Source organism: Calidris pugnax, unplaced genomic scaffold (assembly GCF_001431845.1).
Source record: "Calidris pugnax isolate Ruff unplaced genomic scaffold, ASM143184v1 scaffold44, whole genome shotgun sequence".
Classification (NCBI taxonomy): domain Eukaryota; kingdom Metazoa; phylum Chordata; class Aves; order Charadriiformes; family Scolopacidae; genus Calidris; species Calidris pugnax.
In genome coordinates, this window is record NW_015094506.1 from 17,934,306 (window position 1) to 17,957,449 (window position 23,144).

General features: G+C 44.5%; 1 protein-coding gene across 1 annotated transcript; it reads left to right on the plus strand.

Moving 5' to 3' along the window:
- The first annotated feature begins 629 nt into the window (after positions 1 to 629).
- E2F7 (E2F transcription factor 7) lies at positions 630 to 21,283 on the plus strand. Its single transcript, XM_014963269.1, has 12 exons — positions 630 to 763; positions 3,977 to 4,252; positions 6,219 to 6,387; positions 8,772 to 9,056; positions 9,704 to 9,862; positions 10,924 to 11,061; positions 11,888 to 12,082; positions 12,711 to 12,795; positions 13,387 to 13,906; positions 14,759 to 15,044; positions 16,268 to 16,692; positions 18,048 to 21,283. The coding sequence occupies exons 1-12, from the start codon at positions 683 to 685 to the stop codon at positions 18,222 to 18,224; spliced, it is 2,796 nt and encodes a 931-aa protein (XP_014818755.1). The 5' UTR covers positions 630 to 682; the 3' UTR covers positions 18,225 to 21,283.
- Positions 21,284 to 23,144: the final 1,861 nt, after the last annotated feature.

A 23,144-nucleotide genomic window follows, 5' to 3' on the forward strand; every position in this document is an offset into this window, starting at 1 on the left:
CAGCACCCCAGCCACTCAGCGGGGAGCCGCCACAGCCCCCCGCCGCCCGGGCTGCCGCTCTCCACCCGAGCTGACGCCGTTTTCCGCGGGCCGGCGGCCGAGGGACAGCGGCTGCACCCGCCTCAGCCCCTTCCTCCCCCCCTCAGAGACTGAAGGCGTGATCCAGACGGCGCCGGGCAAGATGGTCCCCGTCGTTCCGACCCCCCCAACTCCCCGAACCCTCTTTCCCGTCAGGAATCAGCCCCTCAGCACCAGACTCGGCCCTACAGCGGCCCGGGAGAGGCTCGCTCCCCCCCGGCGGGGACAGCGGGAGCTGGCGGGGGGCAGCCCCACCTGCCCGGCCCCGCTCGCCCTGAGGCGGCCCTTTCCCGCCCGCCAACGGCCCGCCTCGCGCTGGCGGCCCGGCGGCGGGAGCTGAGGGCGGGAGGGGAGGGAAGGGCCGGCGGCGCCCGCGCGCAGAAAAGGAGCGAAGCGGGCCCGCGCGGGCGGGAGCCCTGCTTGCCGCGCGCCGCCTGCCCGTCCGCTGATTGGCCGGCCGCTCGGCCGGGGCTCCCCGGCGGGCAGGCCCTGATTGGCCGGCTGGGGAGGGTAGCCCCGAGCTGCCGCGCTGCTCTCGCGTCCCGCTGGGGCCGGGAACGGCTCCTCTTAAGGGCCGGGCTCAAATCGCCTTCTGGCTTTGCAGATGGAGGTGAGCGTCCTGGCGCTGCGGGACCTGGCCAGCGCCCGGCCGGGGCGGCGGGGCCGCGCCGAGGCGGCCCAGAAGGTGAGCGGGGGCGGCGGGACGGGTGAGGGGTCCCCTCGCGCCTTACTCTCGGTGCGGAGCGTTGGGGCGGCCCGGGGCCGGGGAGTGGGGGTGGCCGGGGGTGCAGAGCTCCCGACCCGGGGGCTTGGGGGTGGGTCGGGCCGAACGCGTGCCCCCGGGTGGTGTCCCGCTCGGTCCCCGCGGCAGCATTCGGTGTGCCGCCCGTGGGACCCGCGCGCCTGGTCCGTCCTGCCCTGGTGGTCCGTGAGGCTGCGTCTTACCTGGTGGCTCTCGGAGCACAGGGGTGTCCGGTGCTACCACTAAGGTAAAAAGACAATCCAGTGAAGCGACCGTGAGTGAGGCCACTGCTGTCAGTAAGTGAAGTCATTACACTCTGGCATTATTCTCAGGGAAACAGGTTTTTAGCTTTCATTCAATAAGGAAAACTCGTTAGGCAATCTCAAGCATCCCAGTGGCTACCATTGGGTAAGGTAGAGGAGACTTGTGTGTAGGCTCACCGTTCAAAAGTTAACCAACACCAGACCCGACGTGACATGGGAATGGTATGGTCCGGTTACTTAGCAGCAGTTGGACCGTGCTGATGCACATGTCTGCTATGCTGGCCTGCTGGCCTGGAGAAGTATGCCTGTATCCATAGGGTGGCTATGCAGTGCCACTCAGCAAAGAACAAGCTCATCATTCCTCTCCTGCCCCACCAGCCAGGAAACGGGACATCTAATCTCAGTCATATCTTGCTCAGAAACGTCTCCTGAACTAGACCTGATTCATGACCTGCTGTCCATGGTCAGTCTGAGTCCTCCAAAGATCACGTAGTTCTTGTCAGACTGAGCTCCTGTTATCTCAGATATTTGTTTCAATTCCTGCTTGTATACTGAGTTCGTTAAGCCAGCCTTTCCCGTTCTCTTGTATTTGTAAGCCATCTCTGCTTGGATCAAGGTGAATCTCACACTTCTACCAGCTGCCCTTGCAATTTTGTACAATTCAGCCAGGAGCATTGCAGCTATTGGGAAAAAAAAAGAAAAAAGGAGAGGGTGTAAAAGCATTTCTTACCTTAGTAGGCAATTATGACATATCAAAAATAAAGATCTGGAAAGTTGATAGCAGATGTGTACATCTCGTGTAGCGCAACTACATTTTTCATTGTGATATTTGCACAAACATGAAAATTTGAGGTAGTGGAACAGCAGGTTGCTTCAGCTGCCCTCACTGCAGTTCCGTTGGTACCAGTCATAGTGAACAGGAACTTGAGGGGAAGGTAGACTTTCTCCATTACAGATTAAGTGTTGATTCACTGCCAAATGTGAAATTGCAAGAATGTATTGAGTGCCAACAGTATGTGAACATATATTCCAAGAAGTATCATGGCCTCTAAATTGACCCCTATTTATCACTGTGTAGTAAGTTACAACTGACTAACTGTTAATTCTAAAAGGAAATATATTCATTACATCCTTTTGGGCAATTCATAGGTGGACATATGCAGAAGTGTTCATCAGTGTTCAGAGTACAATGCTTTTGATGTGCCAAATTAATTTCCAGTTTGAATGCTACAGAAGTGCTCCTAGTAAAATCCAGCTTCAGTTATTACTTCTTTCTGCTTTCTAGCTAGACTGTACCTGATAAGGTGATATTTGGAATCACCTATTTAAATATCTATATCAGCTAGTGATAGCTGAATTGCTCCAAGTAAAAGGCAAAATTAACTTGGGAAAGTTCCTACAGAAAACCAATGGTAACTTAACATTTTCTTTCAGGCTGTATTCCACTTCAGAATTGGACTTCTTGCAGCACAAAATACATAGCAATATCCAGCGTCAAAGTTGCAATGTTAGATTTTTAAAAGTAATTAAAAAAAAAATAAAAATGAAGTGGTAATCTTAGTCTGAGCATGAAGACTTGCTCAGTTTGAGACCAACATCAAAAAAGCCACAGCTAGACCAAAGAGCAAATGACTTCAAGCCTGATTTGTAGTTTGAAAGCAGTTTCCTGTGGTTCCAAGGGCTTCAGTCCCAATTCCAGCAAGTTATAAGCTCTGCTAGCTTTCTGATTGTAGTGTCTGCTTCACTTTCTCACTTCACTTAAGGTGTATGTAGTCATTTCAAGTGACTAAATCTAGAAACCACTGAGCAATATTAGCTAGAACTCCAAGAAAACAGGGTCCTGTTTGTAGGGGAGTAAGGAGAGTCAAATGATAGCTGGACTATCTAAGAACAGAACATTGATCTCCCTGGGCAAAAAGAAACAACTTTCTGCATGAGCATTTTTGGAAGTCCAGGTCTCCGTGCCAGGTCTAGGATACCTGGGCCTCAGGTTTTGATATCCCAGAAAGAAAGCCAGTATGACATCCTGTCTGCTTCATTCCTTTAGTTTTCATGAAGTATTTGCACTAACAAGCTAGGGTGAAGCAGGATGCCTTGTTGCTCAAAAAGGGATCTCTGCGCAAGGATATCATTGATGCTTTCTTCAGTCGGTCCCTTGATGTTAGTTGATCTGTAGTGATCATCTTCTATCACTGATCTGTAGTGATAGTTCTTGCACTAAGAGGAAGAGGTAAAATTGGACACAAAGATGAAATATGAAAAAAGTTTGATTGCAGCTAGGGACTGAAGGGAGTTGAGCTTCATTCAAAGAATGATAAAAATCAGCTGATTTTCCTTCTGGCAGCTCTTAGCTGTGTTCAGGGAATACAAGTATGGAGATTTTCTCGGTAGTTTTGGGCAGCAGATAGTGCAGATGCAAAGCTTGCTTCATGGGCACATGAAGTTACATCCACTTTAGTTTGACATTTTATGACAGTCTGAGCTGCATCCCCTGCATGGCTTTTCATTGGGGGCCTTTCAAGCAGAACACTGTGTTGTCTTGTTAAGTGTAATGTGACCAATGCATTATTTCAGTTTCGATCCAGTTTGATGATTTATGTTCATTGGGCAGTGCTGTCTTGTAATAACAGTCAGTTTCAAAGCCTGAGTGGCCACAGGTTGGACTGGTTGACCTCAGGTTCTGTAATTCAGGGCAGTACCTCCTATACACTCTTTCCAGTACACCACCATGTAGAATAATTTATCGCTTCCAGCAAAGGCAGAAAAATTGTGCTAAATATAGCTATGAGTACCAAGGCATGAGTCACTAAAATTACCTTCATAAGAACAATTAAATTGATTGTTGAACTGTTTTCTTTCCTGTTGTGTCTAAAGACCTTTTTGTTTTTAATAGGAAAACATATTTGATCGATCCAGGATGGCCCCAAAGACTCCCATTAAGAATGAGCCAGTTGATTTATCAAAGCAAAAAGGCTGCACCCCGGAAAGAAATCCAATTACACCTGTTAAGCTCACTGACAGACCTCAGCCTGATCCCTGGACGCCCACTGCTAACCTGAAGATTCTTGTTAGTGCTGCTAGCCCTGACATGAGGGACAGGGAGAAGAAGAAGGAGCTCTTCAGACCCATAGAAAACAGTGAGCAGAGTGACACACCTGATTCATTACAGGTGAGACTCGGACAACAATTACCTTATGTTCAATTAGGACTCAGACCTTGTTTAAATTGTGCCTCAGTTTTCTTCCAACTGGTCCTTTGCTCCCTGTGGGAAACTGCAGAGCTGTAAAACATCCCCAAGGGTAGTTGCCTACACAGCACTGGCTGAACAGTAGGACTTTCAAAGACTAAAAGTAACTCTCTTACTTGTAACTGACCCGAGACCCCTCAAGAGCCTGAATATTACTCAAAAGGACAGTGAAGGAAGTAGAGCTCAAATGTGTCATTTTCCCCAATTTCTGACACTATTTTCTGAACCACATTAGAAAGAAAATTGCCAGATCATTCTTAAACAGATGGGCAGCATTTTCAAAAGCTATTTGACAGCGAGAGGGCATATTTTTCAGTATACTTTTGAAATCTTATACCTTGTCCACAACAGCCCCACAGAGTGCTCAGTTGAAACCTTTTTCCCCCTTTCCATCCCAGCCCCCAAACCAGTAGTCAGACAGCATGGTAAAGCATTAGGAAGATTTTTACTTGCCAAGACTTAGGCAAAGTGGAGGCTGATCCCTGTCCTCACTTTAGGGAGCCTGGCCATGGAGAGGATGACATCAGGCTGTAATAAGCATCATTACACTTTCCTTCATCCAGGCCTTTTCTTTTTTTTCATTCCAACCACCGCTTTCCCTCTGCTGGATTATTTCTTGTAGAATATCCTTAATTAGTGATTTTACTGAGAAGCGGATAGTTCTGCGGCTCTCCAACTGAGAGGCATCATTTGATAAGTACAGATAACTCTACAATTGTATATATTACAGCATCTGCAGTGGTGGCAGTCTGGAGAATTCTCCAGTTTAGATAGTCATAAAGGAGAAAACAGTTCTCTAAACAGAATTCCTAACATAGCCTCCAGTAAGTAGAAAACAGTCAATGTTAAAGGTTAGTTCATTAGCATTCCAAGCCTGCTAAAATATAGCATTTTTGAGGTGGCTACCATAAAGAGTTCAAATATTTTCTAGTTATAAAACTTACGCTTAATAATTTTCTCTTCACAGAAAGATGAATTACAAAAGATGTAAAAGTGTTACTGTAAGAATACGAGATAAAACTGAAATAATTCAATCAGAGCTACAAGGCCATGTAGTCACAGCCAACAAAGGACAGTTAAATATCTCAAAAGCAAGGAAACATGGGTTCCAACAGCTGCCACCACTCTTAGGGTTGTTTTTTTTTGCGAGAGGGTGAGATCATTTTGGTGTTCCTTTTTGGTTTTTTGACATGGAAGCAAAACCACAAAGTTGCCAGTGCAGAAAAATTCTCCATCATTCTAATTTTGTAATCAATAAACATACCTTTTCATACATTCTTGCCGTCACGGTTTGTTGTTTTGTTTGTTTTTTTTCCCCTGCAGGGATAGAAAGACCGTATTCAGGCCACCCTTGGGTTAACTTAACAGCCCAACCAAGTTTAAGGTTCAGAGACTGGTTGGTGCCTTTTATAGTCTCTTAGCACCATGCCTCCCCTAGCCCCCATTTTTTTAAAGTTACAGAGGCACTGTAAAGGGCAGTAAAATCTCATGAAAGAGATTATGCAGGAACTTTTTAATGGCTTGTCTATTTTCTGGTGTTTGAGAGAATATTCCTCCTCCTCTCAAAAAGGAACATTCCTTCCAAGTAGGATCTTACTATCTGCTCGTATCAGGTGTTTGGTCTTATTGTTTTGTTTCCTTATGCAGAACCATTATTGTATGATCTCGCAGATAAGAGTTTTTCTGTAGATACCTTATGTGGTGAATTAAAAAGAGCTTGCAAGCAAAAATGTGTCACCCAAGTGCTCTGTGCTTGCAAGGAGACCAGGGTTTTTTCCTTATTAGAAAGTCCAAGCTTAAATATAGCTAACATTTGAAATATGCCTCGCTTGGCTATGCCTTGCTTCTGAAGCTCTGCACTAAAGGGTTAACATTTATTTTTTAACAGTATGATATGATAGACGACAGCACGGTTGATGAATTTGAAAAGCAGAGGCCCAGCAGAAAACAGAAAAGCTTAGGACTCTTGTGCCAAAAGTTTCTAGCTCGCTATCCAAGTTATCCGTTGTCAACAGAAAAAACTACTATTTCTTTGGATGAAGTGGCTTCAATTCTTGGTATGTATGCTTGCAGAAATGGGGTAACTGATCACCTGGGGCGACTCAACAGAAGGGCCTTGAAAATATCAACCTTCTTACAGAGTATGTCCAAGGTCTGCCTTTCTCTGGATCTGAATGCTCTTCTAATCTTACTAATCAAGAGTTAGAAATGCCTAATGTTCCTAAGTGTCTTTACTGCTTGAAAATGCTACCATTTTGAAATCTGTTTTCTGACAGTACTTTTTGCTAGACAGATCTATCTTCTAGCTGTTTACCAACTCTGTTGCTTTCTTAAATTTTCAGTTGGCTGAACACTGAAGGAGTTAGGACTTACAAACCCTCTGCAGGAGGACTTATAAACAACAAATTTTGTCAAAATGGAACATTTGGGGAAACAATTGCAGACTAGTAGGTGTAGGAAATCAGTTGCCTGACTTCAGTGATGTGCCTGACATTGTAGCTTCCAAGATCTCATGGTTCATCAAGGTTATCTTAGCTTTAAATATTGTCTTGTGAGGGGAGTTTACCAGGAGACCTGCAAGAGTAGAATGAGAAAATGTGTTGTATTGAGGTGGCAAGAAGGTACCGAGTAGCCTATTTGCTGGGTCTGCTGTTAGGTTTGGTCTTAGATAAAATATTAATGACATATTTGAGAGAAGTAATAAAACTTGGGAGAGAGCACTCAGCCAGATCACACCAAAACCAAAAAGGTCCAGGTCCTTGGAGAGGTTGTCTGTCAGCTAGGAAGGGGCTCTACGTAATTGGACTTAAACTAAATAAATATTGTATCCACATTTAGAACTCAGGTATTTAACAGAAAAGAGGTAGCAAAAATGAAATGTGTCTGGGGAAGAAAGGGAAAAGAAGAGTGATGTCCTCTGGGACTCTGCTAAGAAAGTTCTTGAAATACTTACTTATTGGCCTTTATAATGGGACGTGGAAATAGGAGAGAATTCAGACGAAGTAAACAGTTAAATAAATTACTTTTAAAACAAATTGTTCTTTTAGATCTTGCAGTTACTCCATTCTGTGTTTGCATGAGATGCTTGTGCTCCAGCTTTGTACAGCTGAACAGGAGTAGTACTTTATTTTGTATTGGGAGTGGGGTTACTGAGCTTTCCTAAATACTAGAAACTTTGTTTTAAAGCTTTCTGTCGGGATCCTAGAAGGGGCTGTGCTTGTTCTTCTCCCTTGGGTTTCCACTTCCTTGCTTTTCCTTGACTGTATCCACTTGCTTCAGGGACCACAAAATTAGTCACTGCTGATGTTGCTGCTCTCTGTGTAACAAATGATGGTTGTAAGACAGCTTTTGCTACAAATGTATGTTGCTTTGTTCACTGAAGACCTATGGAAAGACCATGAAGGGGGCTGTGCTGTTGGTACCTGACAGACACCAGGATATGTGTAGCATTCTTGTTTTCCGGGAGTATGTTTCACTCCAAGATCTCCACACGCTTGGAAATACTCATGAATTTTTTATCTTAATATCTGCTTGAGGCTGGTAACTATTATCCAGATGGGTAAACAGATACATCAAGGCTTTGCCTTCCGCAGGGAAGTCTTTCAAAACCTTTCCCCTTGGCTAGCACTTGCTCTGCTCAGCTTGTGTTAACCGTTGTGGGATATCTGGTGCAGGTGATGCCACCAGCTATATGCTGGTGCACTGTGTTATATATAACAGCCACGCTTCAAGCAGTGCTGGACTCACGTACTCGGGACAGTGAGCAGAACCACCAACCTGTTCATATTCAGTCCCCTCAGTCAGGCTGAACCCAAGTTGGATATATTTCATAGACTTCCTGGTGGTGCAGACCCAGCCAGCACTGAGGACTTCTTTCTGCTACATTTGGGAGCAGTGGGTCTCATTCTCCACCACTTTGCACCTTGTGAAGCCTTGATGCTCCTTTGCTTGGTACGTGCTTAGCAAGTAGTGATGCCATTGGAAATACAAGTGGAGGACCACATTCCCACTGGTGCCTGTAGGAGTGGGCTTTTATATCTGCCCTGTGGCAGTGCCAGGCTCGGACCCTTTCCTTGCTCCAAAGCTCTCTGACAAGAAGGGCCTCAGGGCTGTCTGGATAGGTCTGAGTGAGTGGGACTGGGCAGACTGCAATCAGTTCTTCTAAACACAGTGCATATGCTTTGAGCTGAAGGCGTGGCTGGGCCGGCAGTTATCAAAATAGATAATGAACATCATACCACGGGGCTGGCCATACATAAGTGAATTCTTAATTGTGCAAACTTGAATGGATCTAATGTAATGTGTCCAGGTGAAACAGTGAAAAATGTATTGTGAACATTCAGAGAACAGTCTGTTCTCTGTTTTGCTTCTGCTAAAGAGCACATTAAAACTAGATGAGCATCTATGTCTTTTTTATTCCCCCCCCCCCACCTTAAAACAGGAGTTGAGCGAAGACGAATTTACGATATAGTGAACGTCCTGGAGTCATTGCACTTGGTTAGCCGTGTGGCCAAGAACCAGTACTGTTGGCATGGCCGGCACAACCTGAGTCAGACTCTGCAAACACTTCAGGAAGCAGGCGAGCTGCAGTATGGAGAGCTAATGACCTTCTTCCAGCAGAAGGAGCAGGACTTGGAGTACAAATTTGGAGAACGGAAAAAGGAAACTCTTCCAGATGCTCAAGACAGATCATTACTGGACTTTTCAGAAGCAGATTGCACTTCTGGTAAGATAACTAATGTGTGTGATGTTACACACAGGCACAATTCTCTTTCTCTAGTGTATTATGTGAATTTTTCCCTTGCTTTGCTTTTAAATTAAATGATAAAAAATTATTCTTTGCAAAAAGGTGCTGAATTCACTGTGAGGGTGACAGAATTCTTCCTTCTATCCTGTCCCTAGCATGGGTTTCAGGACGGACTTTCCCTCTGTCCTCCAGACTGGCAGGAACTTCTGCCAGACACTCCAGTTCGTCTTTCCCCATGTGTACCTGATAGTAAATGCTTTATCCTGACAGAAGGTGCCATCTTCCCTTTGTCCACTGTTTGCATGCTGCCCATATAATACATAATATTTAAGTTGCAAAGTCCATTGGGGTCACAAAATTAAAGTGGCACAAAACTGTGTAACAAAACATAGAATCAGCTTTGGATTCTGACTTCCTAAGAGCTATTTCTGCAAGCTTTCATTTTTATTGCCTTTTGAAGAGAGACTTCTGTCTGCATTATTCAGTTATTTGCTGCCTTTCGAAAGATTTCTGCTTCCTGACAAGGAAATGCTTTACCCCTTTTGTGTGTGAAAAACCTACTTGTTAGTTTTCTGGCTGTGATGGATGACATATGCTAAGAGGCTTGGGTATTATTTGTAATACAGCATCTGCAAACAGCAGAAAGGACAAGTCGTTGCGGATTATGAGCCAAAAGTTTGTCATGCTGTTCCTTGTCTCCAAGACCAAGATAGTCACTCTGGACATCGCAGCAAAGATACTGATAGAAGAAACCCAGGACACAGTGGACCACAGCAAATTTAAAAGTAAGCTGGCCGTTGAGAGACCAATAAATCAGTCAGTGAGTAGAGAAAATGGGGGCATGTTTGGAATGACTCCAGCAGGTAATGGCAAGAGCAGGTCAGGAATGTTTTGCTGAAATACGGTCTGGGTTTTTAATTGCAAATGCCAGTTAATGAAAACAGAGCTTGGGGTGGGGAAGAGACAATTTGGTAATAATCTCCAAGTTTTAGCTTCAGAATGAAGAAATTTTTTTCTTTTTTGTTAGAATTTTTTTCATACTTTAACCCTGTTTCCTGTACTGTTCTGAATGATGATTCAGAACTTATTGAAATGAAACGTCGTTTAATTTTATGGAACTCTTTTTCTTTTATGCAGAAATGTATTACTTCTCCTTTTCAATCCAGAAATCTTTCAGAGCTGGATGGCACAGTTTGCTTTCCAGTTGGTGGAGAGTAGTACTTGGACAACATGGAAAAACTCAGCATTAGTAAACAATTATTCTAAAATAAAGACTTTTCTTTTACCTTTTAAAGTACGTTTAAAATAAAGAACTTGCACTTCAGTCTTAAAGTTCTGCCCCAAATACTGGGAGGGATGTGAGAAGTTTAGCTGGATGACCTGTGGGTATCATATTCAGCTCAAACATGTTATTTATTGGAGTCACAGAGATTTTTCTAAGAGTGTTACATTTTTAAGGTGATAAATATATGTCCTCTTGCGATCAGCTGCGTACTCATGTGCCTCTTTTCCCTGAGTGCTTGTCTTTACCCCACATAAAGGGGTAGCTGCCTTTTCTGGGCAAGCTGTTGATGTAATCACTCAGTAACCCATTTCCATCAAAATGAGGGAGATGAGCTTAAACCTGAGCAGCTAAGACAGATGAGCAGCTGAGATACGAAGAAGCAGCAACAAGCAGGTGGGAGATGGCATGGCAGGCTTCATAGGAGGTAGCTTAACTCCATCCCAATTTGATTTTACCCACCTTACCTATGAAATCTCATATTCTGGAATGAAATTACCATGTAAATATGTACTGTACATTGTAAATGGGACTGTCTTGACTGTTTCTGCCCTTTCTTGTTAGCAAAGGTACGAAGACTGTATGATATCGCCAATGTTCTCACCAGCCTAGGCTTGATCAAGAAAGTTCATGTCACGGAAGAACGAGGGCGCAAACCGGCCTTCAAGTGGATCGGGCCTGTGGAATTCCCTGGAAAGACTGGTAAGTTGTGTAGCTCACATCTCCTGCCTTTTTGTTTTGACAATCCCTTCCCAAGTGGCAATAGTTTGTTTTCCATGTGTAGAGTGGCTTGGCATTTGTTGTCCACCCTGTGACTATTAACTGCTGGCCAGCTCAACATTTGCCCGTGTTAGACTTTATGCTCAAGCGCTGGAGCTGTCAAGGGATGTTGAAGGATACTGTGTTTTGCCAGTATTTTTACACCAAATTACATAATTTTATGAATAACTGTATGAATTGTAAAGCAATGGCAGACAATATCTACGTCTCCAAATCCTACAGCTCCAAACCCATAGCTTTTCTGAGTTGCAAAATCTCTGTAATCCTGTCATAGCTAGACAGTAAAAGTTTGTGCATGCAAACATACTTGCTCTGCAAATATTTTGCACATGTCCCCACGTACAAAAGAGTTGTCTGCAAAGAAGGAGGCAGTGGGCCAGAGCATCTCTAGCCTTCTGATTCTTGGCTAGAAGACAGAGCAAAGGAAAGACCTTTGTTAATGTATTTGGGTCAGGCCAGTGCCAGGACCAAGTAAAACTGAAAGATAGTGTTAATGCCGTTGTAGCACCCTTTCTTCTCTGGGCTATACACACGAGACTGCAGCTACTGCTGCCATGGAATGGAAAGGAGGGAAGCCCTTATTTTGTCTGTCAGTGCTTACCAAGCTCAGGTCGGCTTCAGTGTTGGGGGGTTTGGGATGTTGTAGAGGTTACCTCTTCTCCTGTGGCCAAGTTTGCTAACGTGGCAGAAGCCTAAAGGATGAGCTGTGTTCCCTGAAGGACCGATGTACAAAATGATGTTCCTACAGATGAGCTGAGAGGGCATAGCCCAACATCTGATCCTCTGCCACGGACGCAGAGGGGAGCCTGTGCCCCGTATCAGAGCTGTGCTACTGGAAAACAAAGGTTTACACGTCACGCTTCATTTAACGGCACACAGCCTTGTGAAGGGACCAAAAGGAAGGTCAGTTCTGAGCCCAACAGCCCACGTCAAGAGAGGCAAGGTAAATAATAAGGAAACGTGTTCTTTTGTATCCCACTGGATCTGCCCAAATGTGGGCCCACCAATTTAAGGCACTTGACTGGGTGAAGCAGCCTAATAAATTTATATTATATATAAAAATTACCCGTGGGAGGTGCCTATATTTCTATTGTCCATGTGATGAGACTTCTGACTTGGACCCTCCATTCAAGTGCCTAAAGTTAGATGAGATGAATCTGGGCCATACTGGCTTGAAATGTTTCTGTTCTCAGCTGGCTGCAACTATATTACAGTTTTCTTCTGTTAAAATTTGGTACAGATAAAGATTCTTTAGCCACAAAAGCTTGGTTTATTTTATGGTTCCTAATATAGTGGAATTTACTGTAACAATCTAATGGATAGCTGTTAAAACAGATAAAGCAATTACAGGGCTTTTCACTGTTCCCTGTTACAGGAAATGATGATGTCGAGCACCTCTCTGGTAGGACTGAGAGTTCTGAGTGTCTTGCAGGTTCTGGCTCTAGGTGATTAGTGGATGTTATAAAAATGTGCCAGGATGGAAAAATTATATCAGTTATTTTATATGGCCTGTATCAAAATATACTTGGTAAACCTACCTGTTATTAATTGAATGCTCCTTTTTCTTTCAGCCTGTGTTGTGAATTCAGATGAATATTGCTCCAAAATGATAAATCTAGCAGCTGTCTGCAGGCAGAAAATAGAGGAAGATACTAGGTAGGTTGGTCTTAACTCCTGTCCAGTTTCAGCTTCGTGCTTGTTATGTTTAGTTCAGGGCTAGATTCCATTGATGGGACTGAGGTAGAAAATTGCCAGAGAGTCTCATTATTTCGATGCTGATAGGCCTTAGCGTGGCTTGCTGTTTTTTTAATGGGCAACTTGTACTGTGTGTATTTCTAACGCTGTTGTCCTTTAGATTCAGTAGTTCTTCATCTCACGTGTGGTTGTGTAGGTCATGCCTGCCTCCTTTGACCTGTTGGCTAAGCAAATCAGGGCTCCAGGGAAGAGCATCTCTGTCATATCAGTGGCTCTTCTCTACACCTATCCTAATCTGAAGCTGTTTGTGCATGATTGGCTCTAGTTAAGTGCAGCTGTAAGCATTATTTTTCTGCCAAAAACCTGATACATCTGTTTCTTTGTAATTAGAAATAATAAAAAGTGTCCCTCCTTGTAAACTGTTTAAAAGTAGTGAGCAGGGGGGGATTTTTCCATATTGATGTTCAACAATGTACCTATTTGCTTCTAAGGATAAAATAGGGGGTTAGTTTTGGACTAAATATTTTTCCTCTTTTCATTACTTTTCTTTAGGAATAAAGCTTGTGCCACAGAAACGGTATTAAATTCAGTAAGGAACCCAAGCACAACTTCACCTCCATCCCTTCTTCCGCTTCCTGGGGACTCTGATTTTTGTGTTAACCCTTTGCCTCAGGCAGTTTTCCCTGTGGTTCAGGCAGATGTGCCAAACCTCTCGCTGCTAAATGGGGTCAGCAGCCGAGCTCTACATCCTTCCACGCCAGCAGCCTGCAAAACAGAAAATGGAAAACCTACCCTGCTCCCCAGCCAACCCTTCCTGTGCTTCCCATCTTCATCCCTTTTTATGTTGTGTGGCGGTCTTCAGGAAACTAACTTGAGGGAGACCCTGCCCACCACAGGAGAGGTGGGAAGCAGGAGTGCAGAAGCTCAGGCGGCCGTACCTCCAGCTGCCTGCCAGAAACGCAGCTCCCTCCAGTGCACGTCGCCCTCTGCACCCATAGATGATGAAGAGCCAGCTGCTAAAAAGCAGACCATGGAACAGAGCGATGTGCCCCTCTCCCTTGTAGTCCCCAAGGTAAGGAAGTGAATTTCATTATCACTTTGGCTTCCTGTTAGCAAGGAAAGACTTCTTCTTAAGACGATGTTTTCAGAAGTGAAAATTCACTGCACCACTCTTGTTACAGGTACAAATGTTGCCTCCCACACGTTAACAAAATGGTAAGGGTGCTGTGTCAGGAAGTATAGGCATTAACTGGGAGATGTTTTTGCATCACCAGAGGAAAATGGACTGTGATGGCTTTGCATAGTGAAGTTATGGTCCACTGTTCTTTGGAATCAGTGTCTTGATCATTGTCTTTGACAAAACAGCCTGCCAGAAGGGAGGAAATCAATGTGACTATTACTCCTCATCTTCCTCTGTTAGCTTGGGCTTTCCCAAACAGCAGCAGCATTGCTTACCCTACTGAGCTGCAGCAAATGTGGTTTGTGCTTTTCCCCTACTCTCCAGCCCGAGTCCCTGTCTCTCAAGCCCAGTGTTGCCCACAGCAGGCTGGTGAGAGAGGAGATGATGGTGAATGTGAAGTGCATCTATCTCATGGTTTTCTTAAAAAAATGGGGATCGGGCTCAAGGTCTTATCAGTGTTTGAATATAAGCTATTTGAAACAGGTGTTTTTCCTTGTCAATAAAGAGAAATGGATCCCTAAGCTCAGATACTTCTGATCTGGTGTTTGCAAGTACTGGAAGCAAACAGCAGCCCATGGCTTAGGCATCACAAACAAAATTTTAGCTTAGGGACTTGCTAAGGAGTTTTGTGCTACCCCTTTCACAGGTGCACGTTTTACTCTGTAGCTGAAGAAAGTGCACAAGAGACATTATACTGTGCTATTTTGGTTTGGACTTGTCATTTCCTCTTTTATTTTTGCTTAGAAGCCTTTTGAGTCACCCAAGGCAGAATCTACCCCAGGAAGTGGCTGTACATCTGCTGTACATCTAGAAGCTTTTCATCTTGACCTCACAAGTCCTGCTGCTCCAGAGGCTGCAGAAAAGGAGTCTACAGACAAGGAGTCTACTAAGCCTTCAGATTCTCAGGAGCAAGAAAAATGGTCTCAGAATAAAGACCCTGATGAACCCTCTCCAGGAAAAGAGCACATCTCTAAAGAAAATGCCAATCAGCCTTTCCTACCACAGTACCTTTATGTTCAGCCTACTGCTGGTAAGGACAGCCCTGAGATCCGGGGGCATCAAACTTCTGCATCTGTTCAATGAGCTGTTCAAAGAGGGGGACCTACAGAGAGGTGAAGAAGTCTATATGTGGCACAAAAACTGTCAGCAGTTCTCTATGGTAGTTTAATAGCTCCAGATTCTCTTAACTCCAGATGAACTGTTGCTTCTCTGACAATACGGGCATTTTTCTGAGGTACCCCAAAATTAATATACATGAATAATGTGGGTTTTGCATGCTTGAATTATGTGCAGCAAAAAAAAAGACACCTATCCAGCAGTGAAAACTCAGGGGAGCTGGAAGTCTAGGTTTGACAGTAAGGCAGCCAGAATAGTACAATAGTGTTTCCCTCAGTGGGTGAATCTAGTCATTTGTGAACTTTGTCCTGTCTCCTCATGTGGATCATCAGGATGACCCCACAAAAACCGAGTCATTGTGAGTGCAGCCAGACCTGCTCGTAGGACACAGTAAAGATGGGAAGGAAGTAGATGAAATATTGCAAGAGGATTTTGCGTCCACCATTTTTTGTGTCTGTGTTTGTGTGAAGTGTAGGAGTCTTCTGTGGAAACAGGATACGTGTGGCAGATTTCCATGACTACTACTTTAGTGTTTGATTCACTTGTGGCACAGAGTGGGGATTTCACTTACGGGATGGAGATGCTCGGTTTGAAAATGTTGATCCTTCCCAGACAAACTGGAAAATGGAGCAGCTTCTGTTTCAAAACAGTATTTCAGCTGTTCTCAGGAAAAGAAGAGTCTTTGGAGTCTATCTTTGTGGGCGTTTTCCATTTGTTTTGGGTTTTTTTTCTCATTAAAAGCAGAGTATAGTTTTCATATAGCAGAGGACATGATTCCTGTTAGTGGAAAAAAAAGTTTCTTTAGTCAAGATGTTGCTTGTATCTGAAATTAGAAGCAGAAAACAGCAAGGTGTGTGGTTGGTACTTGATGTGAACAGAGTAAATGGATGCAACTATAGTGAACAGGCAGTAGGTGGGGAGGTGGAGGCAGGTAGGAAAAGGGAACTTGACAAAAGAGCCGTGGGTTTGTGACAGTTTTCTTCCTTCTTTTTTATTCTTTTTGTTACAGTTTTCTTCCTGGGCAGCCTATCTCGTTCTTTGCTGTCATCCCTCTTTCCTGTTCTAGATGAAGTTATAATAGCTGAATTCCAATTTGTCAACTGTATTAACGCCTTGCTTTTTGTCTCTTTGCTTTAGGATTAAGCAGTTTTAATTTCCTGTTCTCTGCAAACCAAGCCCCTGGTGCCGTCAGCCTGGCTGCGAGCCAGTTACCTTCTCTGAGCGTCCCCTGCCTCATGGTGCCATCAGCAGCCCTGGCTTCCTTCCCTGTCGTCTGTTCTCCCACCGTCACCAGTCCCCTTTCCCCAGTTCCCGATGGCTCCTTCTCGGCGGCCGCCTCCATGAATTTCACTGTGTCTGGCCTGGCATCGACAGCGCCCGTCCTCATCGGCACCACGGCCATGGTCACCCCCGGGGTCTCGCCCGCGCCGTCGGTGGATCCCCAGCAGCCAGCTCATCCCGCCCTGCACCTCAGCCCCGTGCTTGCCAGGTCTTGTGGCGCCGTTCAACTGGACTCCCCGGTGTGTGTGGGGCAGCCGGTGACCCTTCTGAAGCTGCAGCAGGTAAGAGCCAAAGGTGGTTGAGCGCCGATGGACCAGCGGTGCCAGGCCCCGGGGAGCAAAGGTGCCTGTGCTCCGGGCTAGGGCTGGGGTGTCGCAGGGGAAAGTTGGCACGCTTGGAGCTGGTGTCTTCCACTTAGTTTGCACGTCCATCTGTAGCAGTGGCAGGGCTTGGGGTGGCGTTAAAGACATAGCCCAGCAGAGAATCTCTAGCCCTGAATGGTGATGTGGGGAATTTTAAAAATCCTACAGGAATTTTAAAATAATAGAAATTTTAATCTTTAAAAAAATCGTTGTAGCTCATATTTTTCTCTATTGCTATAAAGTTTTTTCCCCAGAAATCCGAGTAAATATTTTTTCCCCATTTGACACCGTCATTGTAAGTGTGTTATGCAATGGCAATGGAAACGCATTAGGTGGACACATTAGGAAGAATTGTCATAATTCAGGAGTCAGTTGACTACAGCAGTTTTCAGGGAGTAGTGTCCCGGGCTACCTTCTCACCCCCATTCTGATCTCTGTTCAGCATCAGAACTGGGGGGAAAACCGTTCTTGTGTGTTTTGTTGATTTTTTTTTTTTATAAAGATATTTTTCAAAATTCTACCACAGAAGCAGATGTTGCACATTAGATAAAAAAATAAATGAAGTTCTCTTTTTTAAAATGAATTTGTTTGAAGTACGAGTGACATAAAACAGTCATGTCACACTGTATTACTTGGGTCTTTACAACTATTAGCAGTGATGTTTTGGCAGTGCTTTAGCTTACGTTCGTAAATCTGTGATTTGTTTTCCTATTGTCTAGTGCAATCACAAATAGACTGAACTTCTGGAAGCTTTATGAAAGTTACTTTATGTTTATCTTGTTCAAGCTTTAATAAAAGTCTTAAATAGAGACTAGTTGGCAGCTGATCTGATTAGAGATACTAACTAACATTAGAGGTTATGGTAGAGTAACACTTAAAACACAAGTGGCCACGGTTTAGGAAATTAATTTTAGATCTGTTTTGATGCTAACAAATAACAAAAGCAAGTAAAACATCGAGGAAGGGAAAGAGCCATTTAAGCTAAAGGACAAGATTGGCATAAGAATGAAAGAGTATGAACTGGTCATGAATACATTTATGTTGGAAATGAGATAGAGGCTTTCAGCTTCCCCCAATGATGTACTGGCAGACAGCTCCAGAACAAAAAGGGGCAAAACCTGGAGCTTTTCATGGGGAGCTTCTGAAAGGATGTGTGACATGTGGCTCCCCATAGTAGCAGGGTACAGGGCTTAATGTCTACAAGCTGTTTGTGGGCTTGCATGGAGGCTTTGAGAGCACCCGACTGAATCACTTTGGTTTTGTTTCACAAACAGCCTTCGTCAGCTCCCCTCACTCCCAAGAACATTCGTCCTGCACGTCATGAGGCATTTTTCAAAACTCCTGGAAGTCTTGGAGACCCCGTTGCGTGGAAGAAAAATGAAGGCAACCAGACCAGAAATGCCAGCTCTGTGCAGAGGAGACTGGAAATCTCTAGTACCAGCCCTGACTAACTCCACTCATTGCAAAGGGTGGGCAGATTGTCCTAGGACCCTGTAGCGATTACAAGAGAACAAGCTCTTCCCTGACAAGAGGAGCATGTTAAAATGTCACCCCTTCTGGCATGCTTCCCCTCGATCTCTTCACCCACCGGTCTGTTAACCACCTCCTTCACAAATCGTCCTTGGTACTGAAAACCTCTTACTGAATTGCTTCTTCAGTACTGATCTGAATTTGGATGCTGTGCTTCACACGGCCTTGTGGGCATCAAGTTATATTTGTGGTTTTAATTTGGAAAAATCTGTTGCTGTGAGGAGATGCAAACAGATCTTCTTGGAGTTCCCAGAGGTTCTTTATCCACGGTCTTAAGTGAGATGTCTAGCACTTATCTGGGGTAAGCATTTTTTCCCAGGTACTCTACTTACCCTGAGTGAATCTGTGGTGAAAATGATAAACTCTTGCAGTTGTGAGAGCAACTGCTTCCTTGGTTCCAATCTGTCAAATCCTGCCTCTGCAGCGCAGCATCATGCTATTTATTTTGTAGATCGGAGTGGGATTTAGTACAAAGAAGTTTTTTTTGCCGCCTCAGAGTAACAGATTTTCTCAGGGTAGGATTACTTGAATGTCAGTTGGTTGTTGTACAATTTGCCCAGCACTTGTGGTTAGAAAAAACTAATAATAACTTAACACAATATGACTGAATGTATACATGTGAAAAATATTAAGACCAAAATAACTGTGAATGTTAACATTTTTATAATTGTGTTAATGAACTGTATTAGTCCTTGGGTTTGTTTTTTTTTTGAATTTTACTCTGAGCAAAATATACAAGTTAGATGTAAGGAATACAAAACCTGATTCCTTAAATAAGTTTGACAGTAATTGGAGAGTGGCCAGCCATTGAGAGGGCTGTGCTTAGATTTCATCTCCTGATGAAAATCTAGTCTAGACTTTATGAACAAGGAACACTGATAAGTCATTAACCGCGTGATTAGATTCAGTCTAACCTGAGTCTATTTAAGTGCCTACTTAGCGGTTTACTTAAGTCTACTTAAGGGGTATGTACTTAAGTGCCTAACTCTTCCTTAGGGGAATTTCATGACTAGTTAGTAGAGCATTTGAGCATACTTGGAAGACAAGGGAGATCTTTTGGCGAGTATCTATCTAAACCACAAAAAGAAGCTGAGAAGAGCAGGAGCTGTGAATTTTGGAAGAGGGAAAAAAAATACCTGTATTCCTTAGGAGAAGATAAAGAGGAAGAAAAGTCTAACAATTAACACTCGGACTCCTCAAATAATGCATGGTGCTATTAATAATATAGGACATAATTTTAAGAGTTAATGCTCTTATGCTCGGGTATATTTTCACTGGTGCAGCAATCTGCAATTAAATTTGCAGGGTTTCCTGTGTAAAAGACAGAAGGTGTTGCTGTCGACATCACGTTGCTCTGGATTTTTAGCACACGTAGGGCCAGCGTTATCAGCTCTTCGCTCATTGGTACTGGTTTTCCAAGGGTAGATACACTGTCGGATGTGCTACTTCGTTGGTTAAGGGAGGGTAGGACTTCAGGGGTTGGGGATTTGATGAGGTTTTTCTATTTTTATAATGAAATATATTATGAAAATGGAGTTTAAGAAAGAATTTTAGTGAAGCTGGGAGTTTGAGTGATGTGGCCTTATCTTAGAATAGACTGATAACAGCCTTATAAGGAGGGCTGGTTAGCCCTCCTTGAAAGAAAATCTATGGTAGAATTATCACAGGAAATTTCAGGGGTGGAAAAGAGAAATCTTCACACTGCTAAATTTTAAGGTGGGTTTTTTTGTTGTTTTTTAATTACACTACAGCCGAGAAAGTTTACAATTTTTGCTTCTGAATTATTTCTTCTTCTACGTCAACTTAAAATAGTTTCACTTTGGAAAGCAATGTGTGCTTGGCACGGTGCCGCCCCGGCGCTGCTTCTGCTAGTGTGCGTTTGGTGCTGCTGGGGCTGGAAGTGGCTGCCAGGGTTCAGGAGGACACGGTGGACGTTGATTCTCCAAACCTTGTCTTTTCTCTTCCCCTCCAGTACGGTGCAGCCTTTTAGTGAAATGGCAGCTGGGAGCAGAGAGGAGGATCAGAGCTAATACTGCCTCTTTGCTCCGGTTGAAGCGTCATTGCAAAAATTGCCTGGCTTTGTCGGCAATGTTTTTCTGTGCCATAACTAACCTAACTATACTTGAAAATGCAGGGACTCAAAACGGATCTTCGGTTTTCCAATTCCCAGTTTTCCCGCTTCCGGTTTTGAGTTCCTGTAAATACAGCAGGTCTGGAAACGAGCATCCACTCCCTCACCATCAAAACTGTCTGATGGGTCACGGTTGCGAGAGCCGATTTGGCCCTGGGAGAAAGAGGGGGTTGATCTGCTGTCCTATTTTTTGTCAATGCAAAGTTCTCACTAAAACAGGAGTGGGACCAGTGAAGCAGTCAGGTGGCGAAAGGATCAGTGCTACTTGCCCAACCTGAGCTGTGGTACCAGACCGGCAAGGGGGGAGGAGGGTTGGTTGTCAGGAGGGAATGAATTTTCCTTTCCTATCTTTGCCTTTGTTGAAAGCTAAGAAGTGAAATAAACTAGGAGCAACTCCTCGGTCAGCGAAAGTAGCTTTGGAGAAGCAGAATTTGTATTTGCACTGAGGCAAAGTGCATACCCAGGAGGTTCTGCAGGGTTTGTGAAACCTTTCTGTCCCAAGACAGTTGCTGAGGAGGGTAGGCGTATAACTTATACTTGAATCTACCTGCCACGTTTACATTTCTGATCGTCTTTTGTAAATTGGTGCTATTTCTGTATTTAAAAAGCTGTATTTTTAATGTAAAGCTGCTTCCAGTTTGTATCTTTGCACTGCTAGTTTAATATAGATATTAATTTTATTGCTGTTTGTAACTGTTTCTTCAGTGATTAGACGTCCTGCTTTTCCTGCTCTCTAGCCATCTTTCTAGCTGTCTGCATATAGCTTTACTCCAATCACACTGTTGGGTTGAATTTATATATTTTTTTTAATACTATCTTTTAGCAAAATATTAAACTTTTACAGAATAAACATGGAATTCAAACCGAGGCTGAGGCTGTGATTTCAGTATGGAGGGCGCCCTTGGAAAGAAATACCCATCCACTGCCCATCCAGGTGAGCAGTCCCTGCTGGATGTGAACACCAGGGGAGTAGCAGAGGACAACAGCTCATCCCGGCCACTCTGCCAGAGGAGTAGCAGAGGACAACAGCTCATCCCGGCCACTCTATTTTAGGAAGGATGGGCATGATCCCCGCTCCAGCTTGTTGCAGGCACAATGTAACAATCCAAACGGGCTCTTAAAGTCCTGCAGCTGGGCAGGGGAACACCTGATTGCCCTGGCCCCAAGCCGTGCGAGGTGGTCCCAGCCTCACCACCATGGGGGCCCAGCTGTCCACAGGGTGGCAGCAATGTCTGCTCGGACACTGGCCACAGGCATTTGAGAGCCAGGCAGCCCTGGGTTCCTCACAGGCAGAAGCTGGCGTTGGCTTGTGCGGGCTCAAAAACCACCAACCTCTTGTAAAAACCAGAAGGAACTGGAGGACGTGGCCACCGCCCCCTTTCTCTTCCCTAATCACACACACACATAAGACGTGGCTTGACCCAAATCCCAGTTTGCTCCCGTTAAATTCAATGGCCGGTTCTTCAGCCACTCCAGTATGGCCCTTTTCCGCCCCACAATTAGATGTGAGTTAATGTCCCGTGTCACCAACAACAGCTGCAAAACGCCTGTGAGTTGCGACTGGACGAGTTCCTCAAAAACTCATTTCTGAAAGGAAACCTCAGCAGCTCACTCAATATTGTTATGGGTTTTTTTTTTTTGACCTGTGACTCCACCAATAATAACTTTCCCTTTCAAGTGACAGAGGAAGGACGATAAGTTTAATAAGATTAAGTATGGTATGAGAAGCACTAGGAAGCCCTGACCCCACACCAGCCCCACTGGCAGGACCGTGGCCATTGTTTCCTTATGGAAGAACAGGGCGGTAGCTTCCAGCAGTTCTCATCCTCACTGGTGCACTTCAAACTCTCCCCTTTGGAAGTAAAAAATAATTAGAGAGGAACATCAAACTCCCTCTGATTTAGTTCTCTCTATAAAAAGGGAAAATTAAAAGTGGTGGCATTTGTGGATGAACGTCTTAATGCTCCATGGCCTGGGCTGGGCAGCCCAGAGACAGCCAGCCGGGAGAGAAAAATATCCCTTTTCCAGATTCTTTCCAAATTCACTTATTGCAGCAGCAATGCAGAGAGAATTTAGGATATGTTTTCAAGCGCTTTCTCCAGGGCCTCCTGGAGCGCTGAAATGAATCCTAATGGTGTCAGTCAGTGCCGGTTGAAGCTCCAAAGGCCCAAAGCCTTCTCCTGCTCCCCTCGGAGGCCACCGTGACTTTGCTGGTGAGCGGGCAAACGGCTGCATTGCTTGTTTGCAGACCACCGTGACCTCCACGTCTCATATCACGGGACCTCCCAGGGGACAAAAAGGGCTGCCCTAGTCAGAGCTCCTCCATTTTCCAAATAAATAAAGTTCTCCTTTTCCCCCTGAACGTGAGACATCAGACTTCACGCCTTTCCCCCGTCTCTGGCTGGATATTTCTCACCCTGGATGCGACAGCAGTTTAATTTCATAGATGACATTCCAAATTTGGGTGGCAGGGGAGCATGAAACTTGTTTTTTTTCCAACAGTTGCTTTCTTGTTTCAGAGCTGACAGCTGTGAACCAGCAGCTCACAGACTTACCCCCGAGGTGTGGTGTGGTACCGAGGGCACTGCAGGGGTATCACACAAATCCCCTGTACACGTGAAACACTGCAGCCTGCTATCTACCTGTAGCAACAGCTGAAATAGGCCAATTTGGAACAGGTTTATCTTTCTGGAAGAAAAGGGAAACAATT